Genomic DNA, 26,981 nt, shown 5'->3' with positions numbered 1-26,981 from the left:
TTTTTCTCTTTCATGTCTACATTATGTGAACTTATTCTCTTGCTATCATCAGCAGCACACTTCCACTGCCTTTCTATCCTCTCAAAAAATACTGTATCCTTCCATTTCTATTCCTGTTAGAACATCATCTTCAATTCATTCATCCATGTTTCACTTATTCCAAAAGATTCTTGGACAAATAAACTCAGTCACTGAAAGCATTTCATCCACCTGATACTTCTGGTGTTTGTAAATAAATACAGCAGTTCACTTTTAGGTTTATAACCAGTGCTATCCAAGCCACTTGTTGGTTATGATTTCCCCACCATACCTGCTCTTGCCCAATCACCTTTTTCACCGTTTACCACATATATCTGCTCAGTCTCAACTTTCCCACCCACATTGCGATATATTCCATTTCTATATACACATTCTGTGCTACTTTCAGCATCCACTCTTCCTATGCCATGTCTCCCTGTTTCTCTTGCATTCCTGTTCTCTTTTCATCTCTCATACTATGACTGTTTCCACTTCCAAGCACTTCTGTCTCTTCACTACCACTCTCCTTTTCTTTCACTTCCTCTATTACTTTTGATCTCTTGCATGCAGCATATACCTCCATCTAGCAACACTTTCTCCAGTATATTCTCACTCTATAGCCATTTAAATGCAACCCATCACACCAGTATAATTCTATAATTCTCTCAAACGCATGCCATACATCCACAAACTGTACTCCTTTCTCTTCACACAGCTCTGCTAGTCAAATGCGAAGGCATTTGACAGAGTGCCACATGGTAAGCTGATATTTAAGTTGCAGCACATGGGTCTGGATGTCAGATTGGTCAACTGGATTCAGGATTGGCTGTCCAATAGGTATCAGAGAGTTCTGTATGGTGGGGCAGAGGATTACAAGTGGGGTCCCACAGGGCTCAGTACTGGGACCTATATTGTTTAACCTTTATATCAGTGACTTTGTCAGTGGATTGCAAGGGGATATTCAGTTGTTTGTGGATGATGTGAAGCTGGGAAGGATTATTAGTAATAGTGCAGATGTGGTAGCCTTGCAAGAGGATTTGAATAAGCTAGATAGATGGGCAAATGAATGGGGTTTTCAGTTTAATGCAGCAAAATGTAAGGTCTTGAGGTTTGGGACACATCGATGGGACACTGCATACTCTATGGGAGGAGTTAAACTGGAGGAAGTAGGGGGAGACAAGAGATCTGGGGTTGATGATTGATAGAAACCTGAAATTTAGGGGACATATTGCAAAGGTTGTGAAGGTAACACAGAGGATTGCTGTAATAATGAGAAGGACACTGACCTGCAGAGATAAAAGGGTTATCATTCCATTGTATAAGACTCTGATCAGACCACACTTAGACTATTGTTCTCAGATTTGGTCCCCAGGATTTGAAGGGGATAAATTAACTGTGGAAAGTGTGCAAAGGCGGGATAACAAAGATGGTGTCGGTACTATACAATGTTAGTTATGAGGATCGGTTGAGGGAATGTGGACTGCAGAGTTTGGTGGATAGAAGAAGGAGAGGTGATATGATTGAGACTTTTAAACTGTTGAAAGGTGGTTACAGGGTTGACACTGGGGAGTTCTTTCATTTGGTTGAACATCGGGAAGGAGTGATGACAAGGGGCCATCCCTGGAAGTTACGAAAGGAATCTGTGAGCAAGAGGTGAGGAGTGGTTTTTTTGCATGGAGGGTGGTTGAACCATGGAATGCATTGCCTGATGGAGTGGTAAGAGCGAAAACGGTCAATGGTTTAAGGAGTGGTATGATAGACTTTGTATTTCTTAGGAAGGACCTCCCATGATGAGTCTTTTGACTCCATGGAGGCCTGAATAATAATAATAATAATATTATTATTATTCCTCATTTCACTTTTCGTTTTCAATAACTGTTTCATCATATTTTGCATTCTGACAATTTCACTCTGTCACTCCTGTAGCCTTATTCCCAAATGCTATTTCTTCATTTCAGTCTATACCACCATAATTAAAATTGCCCATAATAATTACCCTTCCTTTGTTCATTCATTTCCTCATTCAGGCTTTCTTTCACTCCCTTATCACTAACTTTTCTCTTCTACATTCTTACATTCACTAACTTTTGCTATTCTTACTTTTGCTTCTACATTCTTGCTTTTGCTAACTTTCTCTTCTACATTCTTGCATTCTTTTAGTCATCAGTTTCAGTAGCTTTTGTTTCATTTCCGTTTCTTTCATTTATTCCATCTTTTATCTTTCATTTTGTTTCGCATTGATGTGCCTTGTCTCTTGTCCATTCTCTCCACAAAAACATTCCTTATACTCTGCCATGCATACATATTACACTCACAACATCGATCAATTTTAAAAAGTGTATGTCGTTAATGTCACTTGATTTTCGCGGCCCTCACCTAGTCGCACCAGTCAATACCCGTGTGATTGACCTTTTAAGTACTGCCATTGTGTTCTGTTTAATAAATAATAAATCTAACAATTTAATAAATCATGCAGACACACTTCGTTCTCAAAAATAAATAGTACAACACTGAAAAATTCAAGAAATATTGCAGATTATTACTCAAATTACACTTATCTTTTTCGGAGCTCCTTTCCAACACTACACATCTTGCCTAAGGATAGCAAATTAAATATGGAAATAGACAACAACATAAGTACAGCTGGTCTAGTAGGAAGTCTGCTGAATAAATTTATAAGAAATAATAATGAAATTAGTCAAAACACTAATTATACAAGACAGTGTTCGAACCAATTTTCACTTATGAATCTGAGAGCTGGGTTAGAAATAAAGCACTTGATAGAGGTCTCCAATCTCTGATATCAAAGATTGGAGACCTCTGATATGAGACTTCCGAGAAAGATTAGTTGAATGAACAGATGCCATCAATAGCAGTATCACATTAAAAATGAGGATATTAGGAAAGAACCTGCCATTGTTAGCATTCCGGAATGTGTTAGTAGGGATAATCTCAGATGGTATGGGCACTTAAACAGAAAGAGATGAAAGATTAAAAAACAAGTGTTCTTTGCCAGGTTGTAAGGAAAAAGACCCAGAGGAAGTTGTAGATAGATTGAAACAGTAAAAAGTGCCTTAAAAGACATTAATATAACATCTGATTATTATTATTATTATTATTCAGGTCTTCATGGAGTCAAAAGACTCATCGTGGGAGGTCCTTTCTAAGAAACACAAGTCTATCAAGACTAATCGAGGGAGGTCCTCCTAGGAAACACAAAGTCTATCATACCACTCCTTAAACGCATTGACCGTTCTTGCTCTCACCACTCCATCAGGCAATGCATTCCATGGTTCAACCACCCTCCATGCAAAGAAACTACTCCTCACTCTCTTTCGCACAGGTTCCTTTCGTAACTTGCAGGGATGGCCCTTTGTCATGACTCCTTTCCGCTGTTCAACCAAGCGAAAGAACTCCCCAGTGTTAACCCTGTAACCACCTCTCAACAGTTTAAAAGTCTCAATCATATCACCTCTCCTTCTTCTATCCACCAAACTCTGCAGTCCACATTCCCTCAGCCGATCCTCATAACTAACATTGTACAGTACCTACACCATCTTTGTTATCCGCCTTTGTACACTTTCCACAGTTAATTTATCCCTTTCAAATCCTGGGGACTAAATCTGAGAACAATAGTTTAAGTGTGGTCTGATCAGAGTCTTATACAACGGAATGATAACCCTTTTATCTCTGCAGGTCAGTGTCCTTCTCATTATTACAGCAATCCTCTGTGTTACCTTCACAACCTTTGCAATATGTCCCCTAAATTTCAGGTTTCTATCAATCATCAACCCCAGATCTCTTGTCTCCCCTACTTCCTCCAGTTTAACTCCTCCCATAGAGTATGCAGTGTCTCATCGATGTGTCCCAAACCTCAAGACCTTACATTTTGCTGCATTAAACTGAAAACCCCATTCATTTGCCCATCTATCTAGCTTATTCAAATCCTCTTGCAAGGCTACCACATCTGCACTATTACTAATAATCCTTCCCAGCTTCGCATCATCCGCAAACAACTGAATATCCCCTTGCAATCCACTGACAAAGTCACTGATATAAAGGTTAAACAATATAGGTCCCAGTACTGAGCCCTGTGGGAACCCACTTCTAACCCTCTGCTTCCTTGAAACTGCCCCACCACACAGAACTCTCTGATACCTATTGGACAGCCAATCCTGAATCCAATTGACCAATCTGACATCCAGACCCATGTGCTGCAACTTGAATATCAGCTTATCATGTGGTATTTGACAGGGTACCACATTGTAAGGGAAAAGCATATACTGCCATTTTCCTAGACTTAGCACAGGCATTGGCTGAATATGTCTTTCCCTCATCTAATGCTCTTGTAACTTTATCATAAAAGGCTAACATATTGCTAAAACAAGAGCACCCCTTCACAAATCCATGTTGACTCTCAATGATAACATTACCCTCATCTGCCCAATGCTCTATATGATCCCTCACTACTTTCTCCAAGATCTTACTAACTACTGATAACACACAAACTGGCCTATAATTAGAAACTTCCAGTCTGCTACTGCCCTTATGCAATGGCACTATCTTACCTTTCTTCCATTCCATGGGCACCTTTCCCACAGCAAGACTTTCATTGAAAAGTCAGGTCAAGGGCACTGTCAGTTCCTTAGCACATTCTCTCAAAACTCGTGGTGAAATACCATCCAGTCCCACAGCTTTACTGACATCCAGAGTAGTCAGTGTGTGGAACACATTCTCCTCCTGCACCTCTGAATCTCTAACCTGGTCTATCCCTCTGGTATTCAAATTGACTCCTCCAAGATGAAATACTCCAATAAAGTGTTCATTGAACAAGTCCAGTATGTCCTCTACATCAGTCACTCTATTCCCATTTTTATCCCACAATGTCATTCTTCCACAGTCATTTCTCCTCCTACTGGCCACATAGCTAAAAAATTCCCTAGGATTTTCCTTGGCTCTAAGGGCCAATCTTTTCTCATATTCCAGTTTTGCCTTCTTTACATACTAGTCACTCTTTTGGCCTGTGTCTTATATTCTTCATGCATCTTCTCTTCACCTGTCTCCTTATATCTCTTCCATAGCCTCTTTTTTGCATGTAACTCCTGTTTAATATTGTTTGTCATCCACTTTACTCCAAATTGTGTCCTCCTCTTCACTCTTGGAATACAGCTTACCATTGCTGCTAATATTCCTTCACAATTTCCCAAGCACTAATGATATCCTGGCCTTCCAATTCCTCCCTCCATGAAACTTCCCCAAGTTGACATCTAAGACTATTATAATCACCTGCTTTATAATTCCACATACGTTCTCGTCTCTTTGATACTCCCGCATGTCTATTCATATTCCAAGTCAAAACCATATGGCCACTCTCTCCAACTAGTGGGAGAGATGTCATCCCAGTTATTATGAGCTCTTCTTATGCTATAACCAAATCCAAAGCTCTTGAATCTCTTGTTCCCTCTGTTGCATGTTGCCTAAGACATTTGTCCCTCAAGAATTCTAGAAATTCCATTTCCTTATTGCTACATGCATCTTCCTTTCCCCGATCTATACTGCTGTAGTTAAAATCTCCCATAACAATCTTTCTTCTTACACTTGCCATGCTCAACTGTCTCAACATCTCCTGGGCCCCACCCTCTGTGCTCCTTGGTCTGTAGCAACACCCCACTAAATATCCTGTCTTGCCCACCTCCACCTGAACCATATGCTTTCAAAATCATTAGTGTCACAGCCTTCCAAAGCCTTGACTCTTAGAGGACATAGGTCGTCACTTATCATAAGCAGTACTCCACCACCACGCTTTCCCTTCCTATCCTGCCGAAAAATGCTGTACCCAGCAACTTCTATTCCTGTTATTATATCCTCTTCTGTCAACCACGTCTCTGTGATCCCAATAATCTTTGGCCAGGCTGATGCTATCAGTGCCACCAATTCCTCTCCCTTATTCTGAATACTCCTGGCATTGGTATAAAGCATAAAAATGCCATTGTTTCTATACCCAGCATTATCCCCTCTAGACTCCACTGGGGTCAGCATTACCTGATGTCATTCCCCTTCTCCCAAGTACCCATTCCCACAAGAGGCCACCCCTGCTACCATCCACACTGGGACACACTGACTTATTCAGAACAGCAATCTCTCCAGATGCCTACATCCTTCCTCATTCAAATGCAGGCGTCTCTTGCATACAATTCCTCTCTGCTCTCAAACGCACTCCAAGCATCCACATATTCATGTTGCAGTTTTGACAGATAATGGATTAATTTGGAGGAAAATTGTTGATTGGAAGTAATGGTGTAGTACTATCATAATTATCCTGTACATCCCCTGAGGGTCATATCAGATATTTGATAATGATGATTATGATGATATTGGAAAAAAATGGTTGCTAAGAATAAAGAATTTTATTTGATTTTCATGGATCTGGAGAAAGCTTATGATACTATCCCAAGAAAGACAAATTGGCAAGCATTTGAAGAGAGCAAGAAGGAACAGTCAGTTGCAGTAGATGTACCAGGGATCTTGGTCTGATATAAAGATAACCTTTCAGAGGAATTTAATACTAGCAAGTGGCTCAAGCTAGATGCTGGATTTCACCAACATTAAGATGTACTTAGATGCAGCTTTGAAGGATTGGAATAGGCAATGCCTTGGAATGGCTGCATCCATAGTAGTACAAATCTTACATTCTATTCTTTTTTTGCTTATGATCAGGACAAGAAGGATATGAGAAACCAGTTGGATACATGTAAGTTAATCTGTTAAAAACCAATCTCTTAATAGTTCACGGTGTAGTACATCAGATTCGGAGTTAGAGGATTTTATCCTCTAACTCCGTAAAATCTGTGGGTGCCTTCAAGTATCTGGGCTTCTTGATGGATAAGTCTGGCCGATGTGAAGTGGACATAGTATTTTGACCTGAACAGGCATGAACATTTATTAGAACCATGAATGATATTTTATGGAAGAGCTCAACAAATGTTTGTCTACTTGCACAGATCAAGTAGATTTTGACAGCTGGTAAGAAACTGCCGACTGGACAAAATAGAACATTTTTTATTTAATAAAAAATAACTTTTAAACAAAATATTTTTAATTTAAGGAATCACAGATGCAGGACTACTAATCACTTGGTGTCCTGTTGCCATATTGGGATGTATCATTAAAAAAAAAATGCAGGTTCTTGGGCAAGTACATTTTTTACATGGCAAGTAGTGTTTCACATAATTAGTTGAACCATGTTTTATGGAGTTATACGATTTCAAGGAAATCTAAGAAGCTGAATCATGAGAGGATTATGATGACCTGTGTATGTGAGTGTTCAACTCCCCACAGCATCTATTTGCTTGCTTTGACTGTTAGTAAGGGTATATCACTCACATCAAGGGAATATAATAACTTATGGATGTATGTGTTAGACCCTCGTTAACAGCCAAATGAAGCAAGTAGAAGTTGCAGGGATGGATTACTTCAGATAAAGTATGAGAGTCACCCATATGGATTTTCTGAGGATTGTATATATTTGAACAGCGATGGAAGTTGAATGGCTTGTCATAGAGAGGATGAATGCACATGCTTAGAAATGGTATGCACACATCCAGAGAATGATGGCCATTGAGAATTATAAACTGGTCACCTTCCCTGGAAGGAGGAAAAGAGAAAGACCAAGGCTACATGGAGAGGAATAATTGTGAGAGCTATGGAGAAAAGAGGTTTACAGGATGAGGAATGGAAAAATCGTTGAGAATGAAATCTGAAAACAGGCAGCTGTTGCGGTACAAGTGTTAAAGCTTATGAAAAGTAAGCAAGCCTGTTTTAATTAATATTAATTTTTTTTTTTTTTTGGCTTGATAAAAGTAATCATATTTGACTTTCAAAACATAGGAGTCGTAAAAAGTTATCAGTATAGACAAATCCCTTTGGTCAGAAAGACCTGGGTTTGATTCCCATCTGTGATGTGAGGAACCTTTATCTGGTCTCTTTCGACAACAGGTGAGTTAGCCAGTCTCATATGGAGGTAGGTTTTTTTTTTTTTTTTCACCTAGAAACTAGCTTTTTTGTCACCTAGAACAGGCAAACTGGCCCTGTAAACCATACATGGATTACAGTCAGGAATACACAAGACCCAGCCATGGTGCTGATTCATCAGCCATGCTGATCCTGAGCTTGGATAAAATTAGACGGGATTGGGATGTGCCTTACCTCCCCGTAAAATGGGAGGCTCACAGCTTCTAAATATTTCTGATCTCATTTAGAAGCGAACAGTTTGTGCACAAAAGTGAAGACCTAATTATTCATGATCTAATTATTATTATTATTGCTTTTTTTACCTTGTGTATTAGACTTATTTTTAAATGCATAATAAATGAGCTTTTAGAGACACTTGTAACATAGCCAAACGTATCTTGAAACATACATACACAAGAAGTTTATTAATTATAAAATCCGATATTTTGATCCGAAATTTACAGATCATATTCAATGAACTAACAATTCCAAAAGGTAGAATAATAACAATGGATTTCAGAAGATATGAGCTGCATGCAAGAATAAAACAGTGCAGTAGATAAATAATAATAATTAAAAAAAGAAGTTTAATGTTTTTGGGTTGGTAAGGATCTGACTTTCCTAAATTTTAGCTGAATAAACAGTCATTCTAGTTTAAATTAGGGTAATGTAATAGCACTTGAGTGCTTTCTTTGAATAATTTGAAACAATAATAATGTAAAGATGAGTCCTAGAAGAAAAATTTTTAATTATTATTATTATTATCTGAGACCTCCAGGGAGTCAAGGACTCATTAAATTCATTCACACTAGATGCACTCACTACCCCTAAAGGCAAACTATTCCACTCACTCACTCACTGCTTTGTAAGAGAAAAACCTAGCTCTTATCCCTTTCTTGACTGTGAACAAACTTAACTTCCATAGATGCCCCATGTTCTCTCCCCACCTTCTATATAATGAAAAATTTCATTATGTCACCCCTCTTTCTCCTGTTAACCAGAGTCTGTAATCCATATACTTGCAATCTGTCCTCATAATATAAATCCCATAATCGGGATATAATCTTTGTTACTTTTCTTTGCACCCTTTCCACAGCTTCTTTATTCCCTTGGAATCTGGAAGACTGAATCTGCACACAATAATCAAGGTGTGATCTTATCAAAGCCTTATAAAGAGGCAAAAATGACTTCCTTATCTTACATGTCAAGGTTCACTTCAACATCACAGTTATCCTCTGAGCTGTATTTACAAATTTTGCCCTGTGATCTTTGAATTTCAAATTCCTATTCACCAATATGCCAAGATCCCTTGCCGTCTCAGTTTCTTGTGTATAGACATAATAAATTACCAACTAGCCTAATTCTTATAATTAGATATGCAGTCTCTTTGGCCTTGTTGTAGAACTTTCTCTTTTCCCTTTCCAAACATATTTAAAAGGTCTAAACCCAAAGTATATTTTTCCACCCCTTTGCCACATACATAACCATGTTCGAAGACATTCATATCTTTATCACATTTGCTTACCATAGCTGAACTTTCACACACAATTTTTCGATTCCTCCCTTGATGATTTAGTTTACCTGACTCTCTGCAATAGGTCTCATACCAATAAGTAATTTTTCCAGGCTCCTGATGCCAAAGGAATTCAATTGCAGGCCATCCCTCTTATACAAGTCTTTTCTGCGATCAAACTCACTCCGCACATCTAAAAACTCGCCCCCATTTCTTCTACACAGCCATTCTACCATATATCTACCATTACTTTTCACTCTGGCATATGGTTTGCATCTTTTGAAATCCATTGTTGTTATTCTATTTTTTATTTTTTTTTTGAATTGTCATTTCACTGAAAATAATCTTTAAATTTTGCATCAAAATATCTGAATTTATAAATAAACTTCTTGTGTCTATATGTTCAAAGATATTTTTTAAATAAATACATGAGTATCGTAATACTCTGTTTTTATAATAGCATAAAGAATTACAAAAATTTTGCTAAAAACATGCATCGAGATTAAAAAAAAATCATAATTAAAATTTTTTAATAATAAAAAAGAATATTACTTGTTAAATTAGGTCAAAGGCAGCAGGAGGAACATTCAAAGATAAAGTCACGCCATCCTCCCCATTTAAAAGGTAGAGAAATTGGGTTGTTTTATGCTCAGCGGAGTAAAGCACGTGCCAAAAGAGAGGAACAGGCTCCCATTGGAATGCCTTTTGTAGGTTTGAATTATATGTTTCTGATGACTTACTTATTGAAGAAAAATTATCCTATTTTAGTTAAATGTTTATTTTCATTTTGATTCAGAAAATCCACCTGATTTATTTTTATTATTCCTAGTATATGATTTAATTTGGTGATATTCACAGGAGAGTCATGAAATTTTTATGAATAAAATAGAAGAATGAAAAACTCATCTTCTGCAGATGTTTATTTGTAAAATTTTTGTCTCTGTTATAGTTAAACGATAAGAAAATTCTAAAAAAAGCACCACTTTATTAGCTAATGTAAGATAACAAAAAACAGTCAATATTTTCCTAACTAAAAAATCAAATTCCTGACATATACCTTCAAGGGGGTTCTACAGGATATAATGATAGTACTACATGAAAAACTTAAAATAAAAAATAAAAATGTAATTATATATAATTAAAAGTTACAAAAGATTATCAGATTGAAGAAGGTACTTGCTACCATAAAGTAGATAAATTCATAGAGGAAGTAGATAGACTTAAAGTAACATCTATATTAATCTAAACACTTACATTTTAAAGAAAAATTTAAGAAAATAAGTACAAAAATTAAACTCAAACTTTACCTAATAATTTATATGTGCTCCTTTGTTCCTAATAAATTCATTAATTCACTTAGGCATTGACTCTACCAATGTAGAACACATTTTTCTTATTTCTACATCTCAAAACCATATTTTTATAATGGATCGTATTAAGTTATTCTTTGTATCACAGTTTAATTTTCCAAGTCTATTTTTCATGGCCCACAAATTTTTTATTGGGTGAATGTCAGAAGAGTTACCTGGCCACTGAAAGTAATTGGATGTGATTTTTGAGAAACTTTTTCACTTTTTTTGAAGTGTGGCATGGAGCAAGATCCTGTTGGAAGATGAGCTCTTTGTCTTTCTTGATCTGTGAGACCACTCTTTTCTCTAATTTTTTTATGTATTGGTCACTTTTCATCATACCATCAACAAGTACAAGTGACGCTGGACCATCTTGTGTAAAACAACCCCAGAACATCATTTTAACTGGGTGTTTAGGAGCTTGTTGAAGGTGGGTGGGAGAGGTCTTCTCAGCTGCTTTGTGAACACAGGGTACTATTTCTCCTTGAACAAAGAAATGGCTCCCACCTGAGAATATGAACTTCTCGACAGTCCCATTTTTGTACACTTTTGCCCACTAGCCTCTTTTTCTGCATAGCCTTCATCTTTTTTCGTCTGTGAGCAGTTCTCCCTACTTCCAACAATATTTGATGGACTGTCATGTCAGAAACATTAATCCCACTAGCTGCCAAGTTTCTATTTAAGCCTACAGCAGACAATCTTGGATACATTTTTCTTTTCCTAACTAGTAAATGATCTTGAGTAAGTGTAGTTTTTTCTTTTTTGCCCAAAATTACCTTTTCTGGCAGGAGAAAAGGTACCTGTCTACCTAAAGCCGTTTAAAATTATATTAACAGTACCCAAATCAACACAAGGTACAGAACAGTGTTAGAAGAGAAACTTAAAAGTGTGTAGAAAGAAAAAAAACTTGAATTTAAGAGTGAAAAGAGTAATGAAGGCAATAGAAGATGCAGTTGAAGAAACAGTACCAGAAGAAGAGAAGATCAAGAAGAAATGGATTACACAAGAAACACTGAAGTTAGTACAGGAGAAAAAAATGTTGAAGATAAGAAGGGATACATCAGAACAAATAGAAGAGCAACATAGAAGAAAGTGTAATGAGGTGAAAAAAGCAGTCAGAATGGATAAGATGAAATGGTTAGAAGCCCAATGCAACAATATAGACCAGCACTATGGAGAGCACAAAACAAGGGAGGTATACAAAATGATCAGAACCGTTAATAGAAAGTGGCAACCAAAACAGACCACTAATTAATTAAAGATGAAAAAGGCAAAGTATTGATGAATAAAGAAAAAATTGTACAGCGGTAGACAAGATACTGTAGTGAGTTATATGAAGAAAAACTAGATTCAGATAGCATTGGGAAACTGACTGAAGAATTGAAGCAAATATCACCACCAGGTAATGAGCATGATATGGACTTTTTAAGAGGAGAGGTAGAGAAAGCAATAGGACAGCTAAAACACAACAAGAGTCCTGGTAACGATAACATTACTGGAGAAATGATTAAATATGGTGGTGAAAGTATGGTTACAGAAATGCACCAACTATGTAATATGGTATGGAAAGAAGGGAAAATGCCAGAGGAGTGGGTGAAATCAATATTAGTAACATTATACAAGAAAGGAAATAAGCTAGAATGTAAAAATTATAGAACAATTGCCTTGATAAGTCTACTTGGTAACGTGATGATGATCATATTGACAGAAAGATACCCTGCAGACGAGCAAGTAGGATTTAGGAAGGATAGAACTACAATTCAACAGATTTTGACAGTGAGGTTAATAGCAGAGAAAGCTAAGAGAAAAAACAAAAACATATTGACAGTATTGACCAGAAAGTGACATTAGCAGTTCTGGAATCCTATGGAATTGATAAAAAAAACTAATAGCTATATTAAAAGATGTTTATCAGAATGCAGTTGCAGTAGTTAGAATAGGTGATGATTTGGGGAAATGGTTTAAAACAAGCAGAGGTACTAGACAGGGAGACCCAATATCACCAAGCATTTTCATTGCACATTTAGAAAGAGCAATGGACAAACTGAAGGAAGATGGCAAAGAAATATCTGTACACAGAATGAGAATTAACAATCTGAGATTTGCAGATGACATTGTTATTATTGAAGAAGATGAAAGAGAACTACAAAAAACACTGAAACTGTTAAATGAGGAAGGGAAGAGATTTGGACTTGTTATGAACTTGGAAAAAACAAAGACAATGGTATTTGGTGAGAAGAACATGAAACAAAAGATACAAGTGGATGGAACTGATATAGAAAATGTAGAACAATTCACATATTTGGGAAGTAAACTGACATATGACTTGGATTGTAAAAAAAAAAAAGAAAGATCAGGATTGCAAAGGGAAGAACAAATCTGAAGGCCATGGATAACATCTGGAAAAGTAAAGTGATCAGCCTGCAAACAAAACTAAGAGTACTGGAAACATGCATCTTCAGCAGTGTACTGTATGGATCTGAAACGTGGGTAAGAAATAAGGAATCAAGAAAAAAATTTTGGCATTTGAAAGAACTTACAGGAAGATTCTAAGAATAGGATGGGTACAGAAAATCACCAATGAAGAGCTCTATCGGAAGATACAACCAAAACAGAATCTAATGCAGAAGGTTATAAAACAGAAGCTGCAATTATTTGGACACATCTGTAGAATGAGTGAGGACTGAAAGATAAAGATATTTATGTTTGGTATTTTGGATGGTTTAAACAGAAGAGGTAAACCATACAGAGAATGGATAGACGATATAAAAGACTGGTGTGGAATGGGTGTACAAAAACTGCGACACTCTGCACTGGACAAAGAAAGGTGGAAGAAGATAGTGAAGCAGGCATTGGACATCAACGGGCAATGAGCCTATGGTTCGTTATGATGATGAAATTAACACCACACTCATTGGCAGTTTGTCTTGGATTCATAGATGTGTTAAGAAAGACTTCATATTTTTGAACGCTTTCTTGGAGATGTAACAATTTTATAGCCACACAAAATGAATAAAACACTACGAATATCATCTTGTTTGCACCATTAAAAAATGCACAACCCTATTAACAAACATCGTGGAGACAGTTAAACCACACAGAACTCAATCAAAATATTGAATGGAAACCAGAACCAAAATTATTGTGAACTGAAACAAACACTAAACCAAAACCAATAACTTGAAGAATATTTGGCTTGTTCGAATTATTTTGTTCAGTACTGTATATTACAGTAGTACTGTATATAGCAGAAAACAGAGAAGAAAGAGGAAGCTTGATAATATTAGAAAAGTCTGTAGATTGTATGTTTAGGAACTGTATATTAAAGGTGAGGGAGTGTTTCAAAAGTCAGCAGTAGAAGGAATAAATGAAGACTAAGAAAGATTGTCCTCTGAGCTTGAAGAAACTGAATAAACAGCTAAATAAAATCGACAAAGGATGGATGAACATTTCAAAAGATCACTCTATGCATGAGAGATGGCTTGTTACTGTAAATCTTAACTGGTGATTTAGAGGAGAATAGGAAAATTAGTGATGCATTTCTGATAAATAGTAACCATGGAAAAAATCTAAAAAAATGTATGCATCCGGAACTGAATTGTTGTTTGAAAGAGATTGAATCAGTCACTAAAAGAATCATTATTGATGGAAATAATTTCTTTCTTCTGCTGTATCAAAGATATGGGAATTATGTGCCGTGAGTGGATAGATTTGTATAAAGTAAATAATTATCTAGATGTAAATGTGCATGTTTGGTCGCCTGGTTTTCAAGAAGGAGATAAGTTAGAGATGGTGTACTAAGTCGGTGTCAGGTGAGGACATTGAGGGAATGCAGCTTACAGAGTCTTGTGAATAGGAGGAGAGGAGATATTATTAAGATGTATAAGTTTGTGAAGGGTTGTTACCAAATTAATGTGGAGAAGATTTTTCCATAGGGAAGAGGGGAAACAAGGATAGAACATGAGGCCATCCCCTAAAAACTATATAAGGATGGGTGTGAGCAGTGGAATGAGAAGAAAACTGTTTGCATAAAGAGTGGAATACATTGCTTGAAAGTGTGACAAGTGCAGTTTGATGATTTTTTGCATGATAGTATGTGGACCTTCTCTGATGAAACTTTTGTCCATGGAGGTCTAATTTTAATAATGATAATAAAGTGGACTTGAACTGAAAGAGAAAGTGGTTTCTGGAGAAAATATAAGGAGGGTGTGAGCAAGTGCGTGATGACAAGGTTTTTGTGTGAAGAGTGGTTGGTGAGTGGAATGTATTATCTGAAAGTGTGGTAAGTACAGATACTGTGAATGAATTTAAGACACAGTTTGATATTTTTCAGACCTCCATGGAGTCAAAAGACTCATCACAGGAGGTGCAATGTTAATAATATTGATGATGATAATAATAAAGTGGACTTGAACTGGAAAAGAAAGTAGTTTCTTAGAAAGGAAGACATTCAAAACCTAGAAATTTTGTTCATTTTGTGAAATGCAAGATTTGTTAAATAAAAAAGAGGAATTTATTGTGCCATCATTGCTAACACTTTGAAATGGTGATCCCATCTAACTTGAGAGAGAAAGCTGCTTGCTCAGGTGACAAAACAAGCAAGTTATTGATTGACAATAGCAGAATCAGATTTTTTTCCCCCCAAAAGAACTTTTTTAGCAGTGTGCTATTACTGTAATACAAACTTGGATTTTTAATGTCAGTGAGTGTGCTGTTTTTAATTTTTTTGTAGTATATTTTTAATGAAATTAAAATCCCAGTTTTTATTATTAACATTAATACTAGTGATTATTTCGTTAGTTGACTTTAATGTTCATTACCTTAGAATAGTGCTTCCTAATGATATACTGGGGTACATCAAAAGTCTTTAGGGAGTATGTGGCACAGCTCTTTTTTTTTTAAATTTTAATTACCATTTTTTTTTTTTTTTTTTTTTTTTTTTTTACTTTTATATTTTTATTACTAATGTGTATTGTCACATGTAAGTAAGTGCAGGTCAATTCTATAATTAATTTACAATAACTAAAAAAAACTAAAGGAATTTTAAAACTAAATATGTCTCTTGGCATGCATTGACTGACCTGTTTTAGTGCACATCTGGTTAACAGCTTGATCTCATTCCAACTGTATGGTTCAAAATCTCTCTGCTGTATGTATGTATGTATGTATGTTCAATTTGTATAACTTAATATGTATTTAATAAATAAAAAATGTTTCACATGATTGTCATTTATTGTAATGCAAATGTTTAAAAATAAATACCTTTATAATTATTTATGTATGAATGAAATGTTATTTTAACTTCTCCCAAATGGCCTTTACCTGAGAGATAATATGCAGTACTTGCATATCCCTTTTAAAATTTTAAGAGGGGGGGGTATGCAGGTACTGCAAATTTGGGATACATTGCCTTCAAGTTAAAGTGACATTAATAAACTTTAATTTGATGGCACAGTGTGCTGATGGAAAAATATGACATGCCTTCCTAACTGTTGATGTAATAATAAAAATAGTATTTCATCGTTGAATTTTTAGGTATTGTGGCAGTATGAGTAGATTTAAAAACTGCAGCTCTGGTGGTTGCATCCCCATGGTAAACACATGATAAACATTACCCAGAAGTTTTACATAACTCAGCCAGGTGAATTGTCATGTGCTGTAGTCAGTATTAAGAATTATGATACATATGTATGTACTGCAGTGATAGGTATCATGCATGAATAAATATCCCATTGTTGAAATGAGATATTCATGTATACTACTGCAAATTGTAAGAGTCATCATTGATTGTGTTTATTAAAACACAGTTGATGCTGTCAGAAAATTGAATAATATATGCAAAACATCCAAATATTATAATACAACTAAAATAAAGATCTTCAATATCAATGTTAAGGTCATATTATATGGATCAGAGACATGGAAACTGACCAAAAAACAGGAAGCTAAATTAAATAGTTTTCAAACAAAATGTCTGCATAAAATATTAAAAATAATTTGGCCCCAACATTTAACACAGCTGAATTCTGCACAGCTGACTGTGCAAAAAAAAAGTATCACTGATGAAATAAAAAAATGCAGATGGAAATGGATTGGAGATGTACTGTAATTAGACAGCAGTGAGATTTCAAGAATAGCTTTGATACGGATCCTAGAAGGAAAAGGGGAAGGCCTAAATTATCTTGGCAGAGAATGACAAAAAGAATGGCTAGCAGCGAGAGAAGCTGAATTGGCTCAAGATAGGTATCTGGAAGAAATGGATCTCAGCCTTATGTGTCATGTGGCACAAAGATGATAAGATGACTAAGATGTGGAATGCTTATTCCCACAATTATTTAAGAGAAGTAAGGACACTGGTTTCATGTTTTTAGTTACCTTAAAAAAATGGGTGTTGGGCTGTATACATAATAGTTTACTTGGTTGAGTTACACATAACTAATATTGTTGGCCATGTGCTTACCATAAGGTAAGCACGTGGAACAGCAATTTCCAAACTGTTTTGTGCTCCCTTTATTCTACACAAGTGGCATCAGGCACTCTTTTCTTCTTATACTGCTTTAAAGTGTTTATAGCGGTTCTCTTCTAGAAAAATGAATAACAGAAAGCATGAGGCCTCGTGGTGCTGTATACTCGTGTTTCTTTTGGCCATCAGTTCTTGCTGAACTGTCCATCAAATCAGTTCAGGAAGTAACAAAGGCATTTAAAAAATATTCTTATGGGCATGTATAATGCCATGCATTATGGAAAGGCTACTATCCAAATCAGTTTGACCTTTACTGAGATCTCATCAGTAGAAGCCAGACCCAGAATATGTGCTTTGCATTATGGGATACTAAGGCAATTGATGAGAAGTCATTAGCTTCTATATCCAAGTAGTGAAAGTCGTGAAAGTTTTTTTTCACTTGGTTATACTATAAATTGTCAAAACACTAAATTAACTGTATACAACACGGTGTTCAAGCCAATTTTAACTTATGGATCTGAGAGCTGGGTTAGAAATAAGACACTTGACCGAAGACTAGACTTAGAGACCACAGATATGAGAGTTCTGAGAAAGACTAGGGGTGTGAACAGATGGTCAATGGCAATATCATATTAAAAACAAGGATATTAGGAAAGAACTTGACACTGTTAGCATCCAGGAATGTGTTAGCAGAGCTAATCTCAGGTGGTATGGTCACTTGAACAGAATGGAAGAGGAAAGATTAGCAAAACAAGTGTTCACTGCCAGGTTGGCAGGAAAATGACCCAGAGGAAGACCAGGATATAGGTGGATTGATAAAAAGTGCCTTAGAAGACAGAAAAATAAGATCTGATAATGTCGGAGTCTTGACAGGTAACAGATTGTTTTGGAGGAAAATTGTAGAGAGGAAGTTAGTAATGATGTAAGTTTTTCATGTAGTACTATCATATCCTGTACACCCCTTGAGGATACATGTTAGCAATTTGATGATGATGATGATGATGATTTGATAATAAAGATTTCACTCTTCTTAAGACTAGGTATCAACTAATTTTGAAGCTGTAGTAGAATAGGAGAATATAAAAGTGGGATTAAACAGTTATCAATAGTAAAAACCTCCAGAACAGTTAGAGAAATTCCATCAATAATAGAAAACCTTTTGGTATGCAGACTGGACAAGATTCTTCTGAATCCATACTGCACTGGAAGATTTGGCTTTCTCTGCACCAACTGCATCACTGCACACAGTGATGTTGAACCATCCAGACTATCAAAAAAAAAAAAAAAAGTAGACAGAGGTTTGGACCAGTGTTATGTTCTGCACCCTTGAAGGACTGCGATTTTCATTTTTCATATGGTCATAATTCATATTTATTGTTTTTTAATCGTTTCAAAATTAGTTTTCAGTGTGTTGATGATTTGTTTGCAGCTGTTGAGTTTTACTGCAACCCAGAAAAGAAAGATAAAAAGTTGAATAAAAGCAGAGTGTGATGTGCTTTATTTTTATCTTGGAGAACCTTTCACATTTCATTGAAAACCAAGTTTTGATGGTTTAGGAAGGGATGGGAAATAAATGTTTGGATCATAAGACTGTAAGCCATAGTTCAACACCAAGTATATGGCAAATTAAAACCACAAAATGCATCAAGATAATTTTTATAATACCAGATAATGTGAGGTCAAGTATGGAATTGGCTATATGAGTAATACTTTGTGTGAGAGGAATACTTGATTATAATATTAGATCTATCTTCTTTCACTATGCCTTATCCCATGTTAAACGGGGTCGGCACACCGATCTTTAACCTTCCTCTTCCAAGTTCTCTGGTCCAGGACGTCCTTCGGACTCCATCCTTTCTCCTTAAGATCCTCTGTCACCTTATCCCTCCACCTGAGCTTGGGCCTGCCTTTTTTCCTCCTTCCCTCCAACTCCATATACTCCACTCGTTTACCAACATACTCCTCACCCTTCCTCTCTACATGTCCGAACCACCTCAGCCTACTTTCCTGTATCTTCTTGCCAATTGGTCCCACCTTAACCGTCCCTGTGATGTAGTCATTCCTTATCCTGTCCTTCTTTGTCACACCACTCATCCATCTCAACATCCGCATCTCTGCTACCTCCATCTTCCTCTCCTGTGCCTTTGTTATAGGCCACGTCTCCGCACCATGGAGCATCGCCGGCCTCACCACCATCTTATACAGCTTTCCTCTTACAACTCATGCCCTTGTCGCACAGGACCCCTGCTCATCTTCCTCCAATTCATCCAACCACATGTTATTCGGTGCTGTATTTCCTCATCCAAGTCACCGTTCCTCTCGACAACTGACCCAAGGTACTTGAATTTCTTCCCTGAAATTAGCCTTTCACCCTGGAGTCGTATGGCCATATCCTTGTCACTCCCCGTTGACATATATTCAGTCTTCACCCGGTTAATTCTCATTCCTCTCTCCTCTGCCTTTCTCCACTCTTCTAGGGTATTTCAAGCTTCTCTCGGGATGATTCGCATAGAACAATGTCGTCGGCAAACAGCATGCTCCATGGTGCCTCCTTCTTGACATCCTCCACTAGTACATCCATGACCAGGTCAAAGAGGTAGGGGCTCAGAGCTGACCCTTGGTGGAGCCCTACGACAATGGGGACCCCTTCTGTCATGCCGACACCGGACCTGACCTGAGTTTCTGTTCCCTCATACATCTCCTTCACCAACCTCACGTACTTCTCTGACACCCCACCCCCTTCTTCCTCATACACCTCCAAACCTCCTGCCTGGCCACTCTGTTATATGCCTTCTCCAGGTCTATAAACTCCATGTGCAGATCCACTTGCATCTCTCTATATTTCTCCATCAATCGCCTTAGCGCAAATATCGCATCCATTGTCCCTCTTCCTGGCATAAATCCAAACTGCTCCTCACCAATTTTCGTTTCCTGCCGTATCCTTCCTTCAATTACTCTTTCCCATATCTTCAATGTGTGTGACATCAGCTTGATCCCTCTATAGTTGCCACAGTCTTGAACATCTCCTCTTCCTTTGTAGATTGGGACGAGAATACTTTTCCTCCATTCCTCTGGTATCTTTTCCTGTTGGGCTATTTTCCTCATCAGATCCCATAACATATCCACGCCCTCACTGCCCAAACTTTTCCACACTTCCCCAGGTATCTGGTCTGCCCCCACACCTTTTCCATTCTTCATTTTTCTTAGTACCCAATCCACTTCCTCTCTACTTATGTTTTGCACTGGTCTCTCGTTTGCCTCTGCATCCTCACACCTCTCTCTCTCTCTCTCGGATTCTCCTCATTTAGTAGTTTACAGAAATATTCTTTCCATCTTCTTCTAATTTTGTTGTCCTCTTGTAATACTACTCCTGAGGCATCCTTTATCTGCTTGACTGATGTTATGTCTTTTGAGGCCTTATCTCTGGCTTTCGCTATTCTCAACAACTGAGCTTCACCAGTTCTCTCCAGTTCTTCATAAACCTCATCATTGATGAGGTTTATGAATGCCCTCGCTTTCACCCTTGCCACAGCTCTCTTTGCATTTTTCTTCGCTAATCTATATGCCTCCTTGTCGGCTCTAGTTCCAGTCATGTCCCATTTTTTCTTTGCTTCTTTCTTTTCCTTGATCTCCAACTGCACCTCCTCATTCCACCACCATGCCTCCTTATCCTCAGGCGGTCCCTTTCCTGATGTTATACCAAGCACCTCTTCTCCAATTTTTCTAATATTCCGACTATTAATGTCCCACCATTCTTCCACATCCTCTGGTAACTTCATTTCTTTCAATACCTTTTTAAACTTATTCCTTGGGCCTTCCTCTTCCAATTTCCACCACTTTATTTTCCTCTGTATCTGCCACTTCTGTCTATTTTTCTTTTCCCCTTTTATATCACAGTCTACCACAACCAACCTGTGCTGTGCCGCTACACTTTCTCCATTAATCACTTTACAGTTTTTCACCTCCTTCAGATGTTTCCTATGGCACATAATATAGTCAATCTGACTCATTCTATCTCTGCTCTTATAGGTTATCAGATGCCCAACTCTCTTCTTGAACCACATGTTAGCTATAGCCAGATCAAAGGCCACAGCATATTCTATGATTCTTTTACCTTCTTCATTTCTTTCACCACTACTCCAACCCCCATGTACCCTTTCTTCACCGCTTTGTCACCTTCCTCCATGCCCATTCAGATCTGCTCCGATGATCGCTCTCTCACCATCAGGGATTCCCATTACTACTTGGTCAAGTTCTCTCCTGAATGTCTCTTTCTCCTCTTCATCACAACCTACTTGTGGGGCGTAGCCACACACTATAGTAGCCACACTTCCTCCCATCTCAAGCTTAACGCTCATAATCCGATCATTCTTCTGGCACACCTCACAGACTCCACCTTCAGCTCCTTATCGATGATAATTCCAACTCCGTTTCTTCCCTTCTCATTCACACCACTATAAAACAGTTTATTTATATCCCTCCGCCAGCTCCTTTGCTTTATTGCCCTTCCACCTTGTCTCCTGCATGCACAAGATCTTCAGCTTCCTTCTTCTCATCATGTCCACTATCTCCCTGCTCTTCTCATTCATCGTACCCACATCATTCAGTGACCCGATTCTTACTTTACACACACTCTCTTTCTGTTGGACTCGCTTCTTTAGCCAAACCTGTCCTTGGTTCAGTAGCCCTATCCCACTTCTCACAGTCCTCGGGTGCCAGAACTGTGCGCTTACGGGGGACGCCGTAGCCGTGATCCTTTCTCTGTTATTCAACATTTCATCCTTGGTTTTGGCATGGTTTTTTTTATGGCCGGATGTCCTTCCTGATGCCAGCACTCCATTTATCTGGACTTAGGACCGCACTGAGAAGACTAATTTGCCCTCCCCAGTGGCTAGGTTACAATATTAGATCTATATGTTTAGTTAATTCATTGGGAATTCTTAAATATATTATATACTTAAAAAAAAAATGATTTAAATACACCTTTAATAACAGTGAAATCAGACTAAGTATGTGTAAAGTGCAGCAGTTATAAAATATAATTGCCTACTTGATTAACTTTCAGAGAAGTTTGAAATTATTGTTATTCCAAGAAAGGAAAATCTATTTTTAATGCAAACCAGGATGGTATTAAAAGTAAGAACAAATGGAAGGAATTCTTTATGTGAATTATTATTATTTTTTTTTAAGTTTTTAATTTTTTATTTTTTATATTTTGTGATTATGTAGCTCCCACTCATGAAACGTTTTTTCTAAACCTCTAGTACATTCATATTTGGGGTGAACAAAGGGTTTTTTTCCCCTAGTTTTTAAAATTAATTTTATACTTTTTTATTTTATTTATATTTATTTTTTACATAGTCTAGAAACTCTGCTATAGAGAAAACCTGGAACTTTTTCAAGCCACTTTAGGCCTCCAGTAAGCAGGGCTATGGTCCTACACTGAGTGATGAAATTCATCTCCCACTTAAAGACAATCACAAACATAGAGAGTGGATATGCTAACCATTTGGCCAACTAGGCTGGCCAAAAGAATAAGAAGAATGACAAGAGTTTTGGAAGTTATTCAACTAGATTATCATTATTTTTCTTCATCAGAAAAAATAGGACCTAACTGAGAGTTTAGATTTTAGATATTCTTGAGATATTGTATCTTTGTACATTACAGAATTTTTGAAATGAGTAGTGAAATGTGTTATATAATTTTGCATATTTCGTATATAGTTAAGTATATAATTTCTTGGTATCTTTAATTTATAGTATAGCAAGTGGAAAAACTTCCAACAATTATCTCTAAGGTAATCATCTAGAGCAGGGCTGCCCAATCTTAGGTAATCCAAGGGCTGCATTAAAAAAAAAACATTTATCCAAGGGCCGCATCCAGAATAATAAATGCAGTACATATATTACATACGTTGGAACAAAACAGTGCAAGAACACTTTTTGACATACCTAATATTTGTAAAACACGTGGGTATATAGTGATGTAAAAACAGCAAATAAAATTACCAACATCGAGATTATTGATTAGTGATAGAATTAAAATATCTAATATAGATTCATTTCAAATTGTTATTTTATTTTTTTGCCTGTGAAAATCAAAACCCACAGGCTGGCTGCACAAAATAGCACCATGGGCTGCATCCGGCCTGCAGGCTGTGGTTTGGAGAGCACTGATCTAGAGTACACACACAAAGAGACAAGTTGTTGCATTACAATACATATGATATGCTGAAGGGCTTAACAAATACACTTCTCTATTTGTATGTGATTAGCAGATTTTACATGTTCTAAAGACTGAATGAAAGAGAATTTTTCTTATTTAATAATAAAAAAAAAAATCCTGAACAAAATAATTTTAACTTTCTTAATTATTTTAATTACATGTCCCTTACTTGGACATTATTTTAAAAGAAGGGTATGTGAGGGATGGATCTTGTGCAAGTATTTACATGCTGAATAGAGTTTTGCATAATTTGTCAAGCCCTGCCAAAGTATCACTAATTGGGTTTCTGTGTTTCAAGATTGGAATCCCGTGAATAGGAATATGAAGAATAAACTTTAAAAGACAGAAAAATTCACCTGGGAAAAAACTTGATGTTTATTAGTAAAACGTTTGCCTATGTTTTACAGCGGGGGTGTTGAACCCGTCGATCGCGAAGCGATTTTTGGTCGATCTCTTGTGTTTCTTGAGATTCCTCTTTACTTACAAATTTAATTAAAACTGAAAACATAATATTTTATTTATCATTATTTTGTATTATTTTTAATTCGCTTTAAGTGTATTGCTATTGTTTATTTATTTTCGTTAAAATTGTCAAATCAGTAATTTTCTTATAAATCTGAGTATGAATTAATTTGGATCAGTGGAAGTCAAACAGCGAGCCGAGTGAATACAATTATAAGCAAAGTGTAAAAACTCGATTGTAGATTAAACATTAATTCCAAAGCACATTACATCGATTTTTTACTTTGGTTAAGTCCCATGTGAATATTGTAAAAAAATAAACTTTGTTAGTCTCGGTATAGTTTGTATTAGATGTTTTTGTAAATAACTCTTTTGAAGCTAACTGTATGTACTGCTTTAATAAGAATATGTTAGAGTGTTAAAAACAAAGGCAATGTTTTTGTCGCCGAAGCTGTACATGGCGGCATTAGAAAGATTGTTATTGAAACTTGTATGTATGAGAAAGGCTTGCAGGCTCTAAGTGTAAACATCTCCGAAGTCAGTCAGAAAGAGTTCAAACAACTTTCCGATGGCTGGCAGCTTACAATCAAAAGAAAGCGGAGGAGAACAAAAGGTGTACAGAACTTGAAACTTAAGATGAAAGACTCATACCGATTCTTTGGGGAGTTGCCAAACTTCATGCGAGGTCTCAGAGGAGGCCTAATAAAAAGAGTCTGAAGCAAGCAGAAGGGGTCTCAGTTCCAGAATTGTTGTCAGAGAGGAGGCCGCCCAGTCCAGAGTCGCAGTTAGAGAGACTGTCTGGATCCACGTTGCTTGAGAGAGGAGTTTCCCGCTTCCAGAAAGGAGCTTCTCGGTTCGAGATGTCGCTATAGAGAGACTACTTTTAGGCCGCAGACAAGGTTTCAAATTGCCGAAAGGAAGAGTCCCTTGCTGGAGAAAAGTTTCCAGTCCAGGTTAATGTCAGACATTCACCAGTGTGTTGCGTTTTCATTACAATTTGATGAATCAAACGACTTCACTGAGATTGTTCAGTTAATGGTATTTATTCGCATGGTATTTCAAGATTATTCAAGTAAAGAAGAACTTTTGAAAATTATAGCATTATTGGGAAGGACTAGGGGAGAAGACATTTTTTCACCATTTGATGAATTTGTGAAACAACACAAACTTCCGCTTTTTAAACTTGTGTCTATTACTACTGATGGTGCTACTGCAGTGATAGGTAATAAATCAGGCTTCATTTCATCGTGTAAAAACGATGACAAATATCCAGATTTTTTAACGTACCACTGTATTATTCACCAACAAGTACTGTGTAGTAAAAGATTAAACACAAAAGATGTTTTGGATATTACATTTAAAATTGTAAATTCTGTTCGAGGAAAAGCCCTGTAATAGCGGTTATTTAAATTACAGGCAGATGATGATATGGAACTTTGTTGTACAATAAAGTTTGATGGCTCAGCAGAAGTCAATTTTTAGAAAGATTTCTTGTATTAATTAACAATATAATTCACAATTGAGTGATAAAAGATAGTTGTTACACTTATAATTTTTAGTAGATTTCTGTATGAAATTAAGCAATTTAAATTTAGAGTTACAAGGTAGAGATAAAAATTTAATTGACATGTTAAGTTCAATAAAAAATTTCCAACAATACTTATTTTTATTAAAGAAAAATATAAATGACTGCCAATTTAGACATCTCCTATATTTATTAAAATTTGAACAAAATCAAGAAATGCTTCGCTATGATTTAAAATAATTTATTCCTGAAATAAAATAAGTTGAGGAAGAAATAAATTTAAGATTTAAAGATTTTAATAAAACTGAAATGATTGCATCTTTTATGAATAATCCATTTCAAGAAAACTTGAACATCACAGAAATTTGAAATAAAATTAGTGGGCTGTTTGATATAAACCAAGCTGAAGTAGAACTTGAGATAATAAACATTCAGAATAGTTTACATTTAAAATCAATAAACAATGAAGTAATATGGAAGTATACACATGACAAAATCCCAATATTAACTGATATTGCGTGAAAAATTCTATCGTGTTTCGGATCGACATACTTGTCAGAATTCACTTTTTCAAATATGACCGTCATAATAAATTAATTAAGAAACCAAATTACAAATGATCATTTGGATGATTGTCTGCGATTTGCCACTTCTTCATATCAACTTGACTATGAAAATATTGCGAGGTCCAAACAATGCCAAATTTCACGTTAACTTTTTTTTTTTTTTTTTAATCAACCAGCATTTCCTGTAACTTGTGAGTTTCTAATCAATATATTTTCTATTGTTTTTTCTAACTTTGGTTTTCCAAAATAGAGAAATAAATATTTTATTCCAATATATATATATTTTTTCTTGTTTTACAATATTTGTCGTATTAAAATAATTAAAAGTGATAAATAAATTTTTCAATACACAAATAAAGTATTTAGTTGTGTATTTTTTTTAGTTGTTTATTTTTAGTTGTTTATTTGTGCATAATCAGATATCAGGTTGGGGGAACGTTATCTATATAAGAGAGTAGATCGACAAATGACTTTTTATAGAAAAGTAGCTCACGTAGTAAAAAAAAATCGAACACCACTGTTTTACAGGCATCTTATTATTATTATTACCCAAGACCCCATGGAGTCAAAGACTCATCTAGGAGGTCCTTCTATCATACACAGCTCATCATACCATGCTTTAAACACACTCGAATTCTCTGCAGACACCACACTCTCAGGCAAGGCATTCCAATCATTCACAACTCTGCATGAAAAAAAACTTGCTTCTCACTGCCCTACTCACACCCTCTTTATGCACTTTCCAGGGATGACCTCTGGTTCTCCCCTGATCTCACACTATTTTCTGTAGAACCTCTCCAGCATTGATCCTATAACAATGCCTTAATGACTTTATCATATCTCCCCTCT

At 36.4% G+C, this 26,981-nt stretch overlaps 1 protein-coding gene across 1 annotated transcript in view; it reads left to right on the top strand.

The window, feature by feature from the left end:
- Positions 1–26,981, top strand: part of LOC150107667 (ATP-dependent DNA/RNA helicase DHX36-like) — a 63,382-nt gene that overhangs the window by 25,864 nt on the left and 10,537 nt on the right. The window contains exon 3 of the mRNA XM_090392163.1: positions 10,106–10,248. Coding sequence (XP_090248289.1) covers positions 10,106–10,248 — 143 coding nt within the window. The remainder of the gene's footprint in view (positions 1–10,105; positions 10,249–26,981) is intronic.

Source organism: Typopeltis vanoorti, chromosome 4 (genome assembly GCF_054136105.1).
Source record: "Typopeltis vanoorti isolate ZY-2024b chromosome 4, IOZ_Tvanoo_1.0, whole genome shotgun sequence".
NCBI lineage: Eukaryota > Metazoa > Arthropoda > Arachnida > Uropygi > Thelyphonidae > Typopeltis > Typopeltis vanoorti.
The sequence above is the reverse complement of the archived record's forward strand: the minus strand, read 5'-3'. Positions and strand labels throughout refer to the sequence as shown.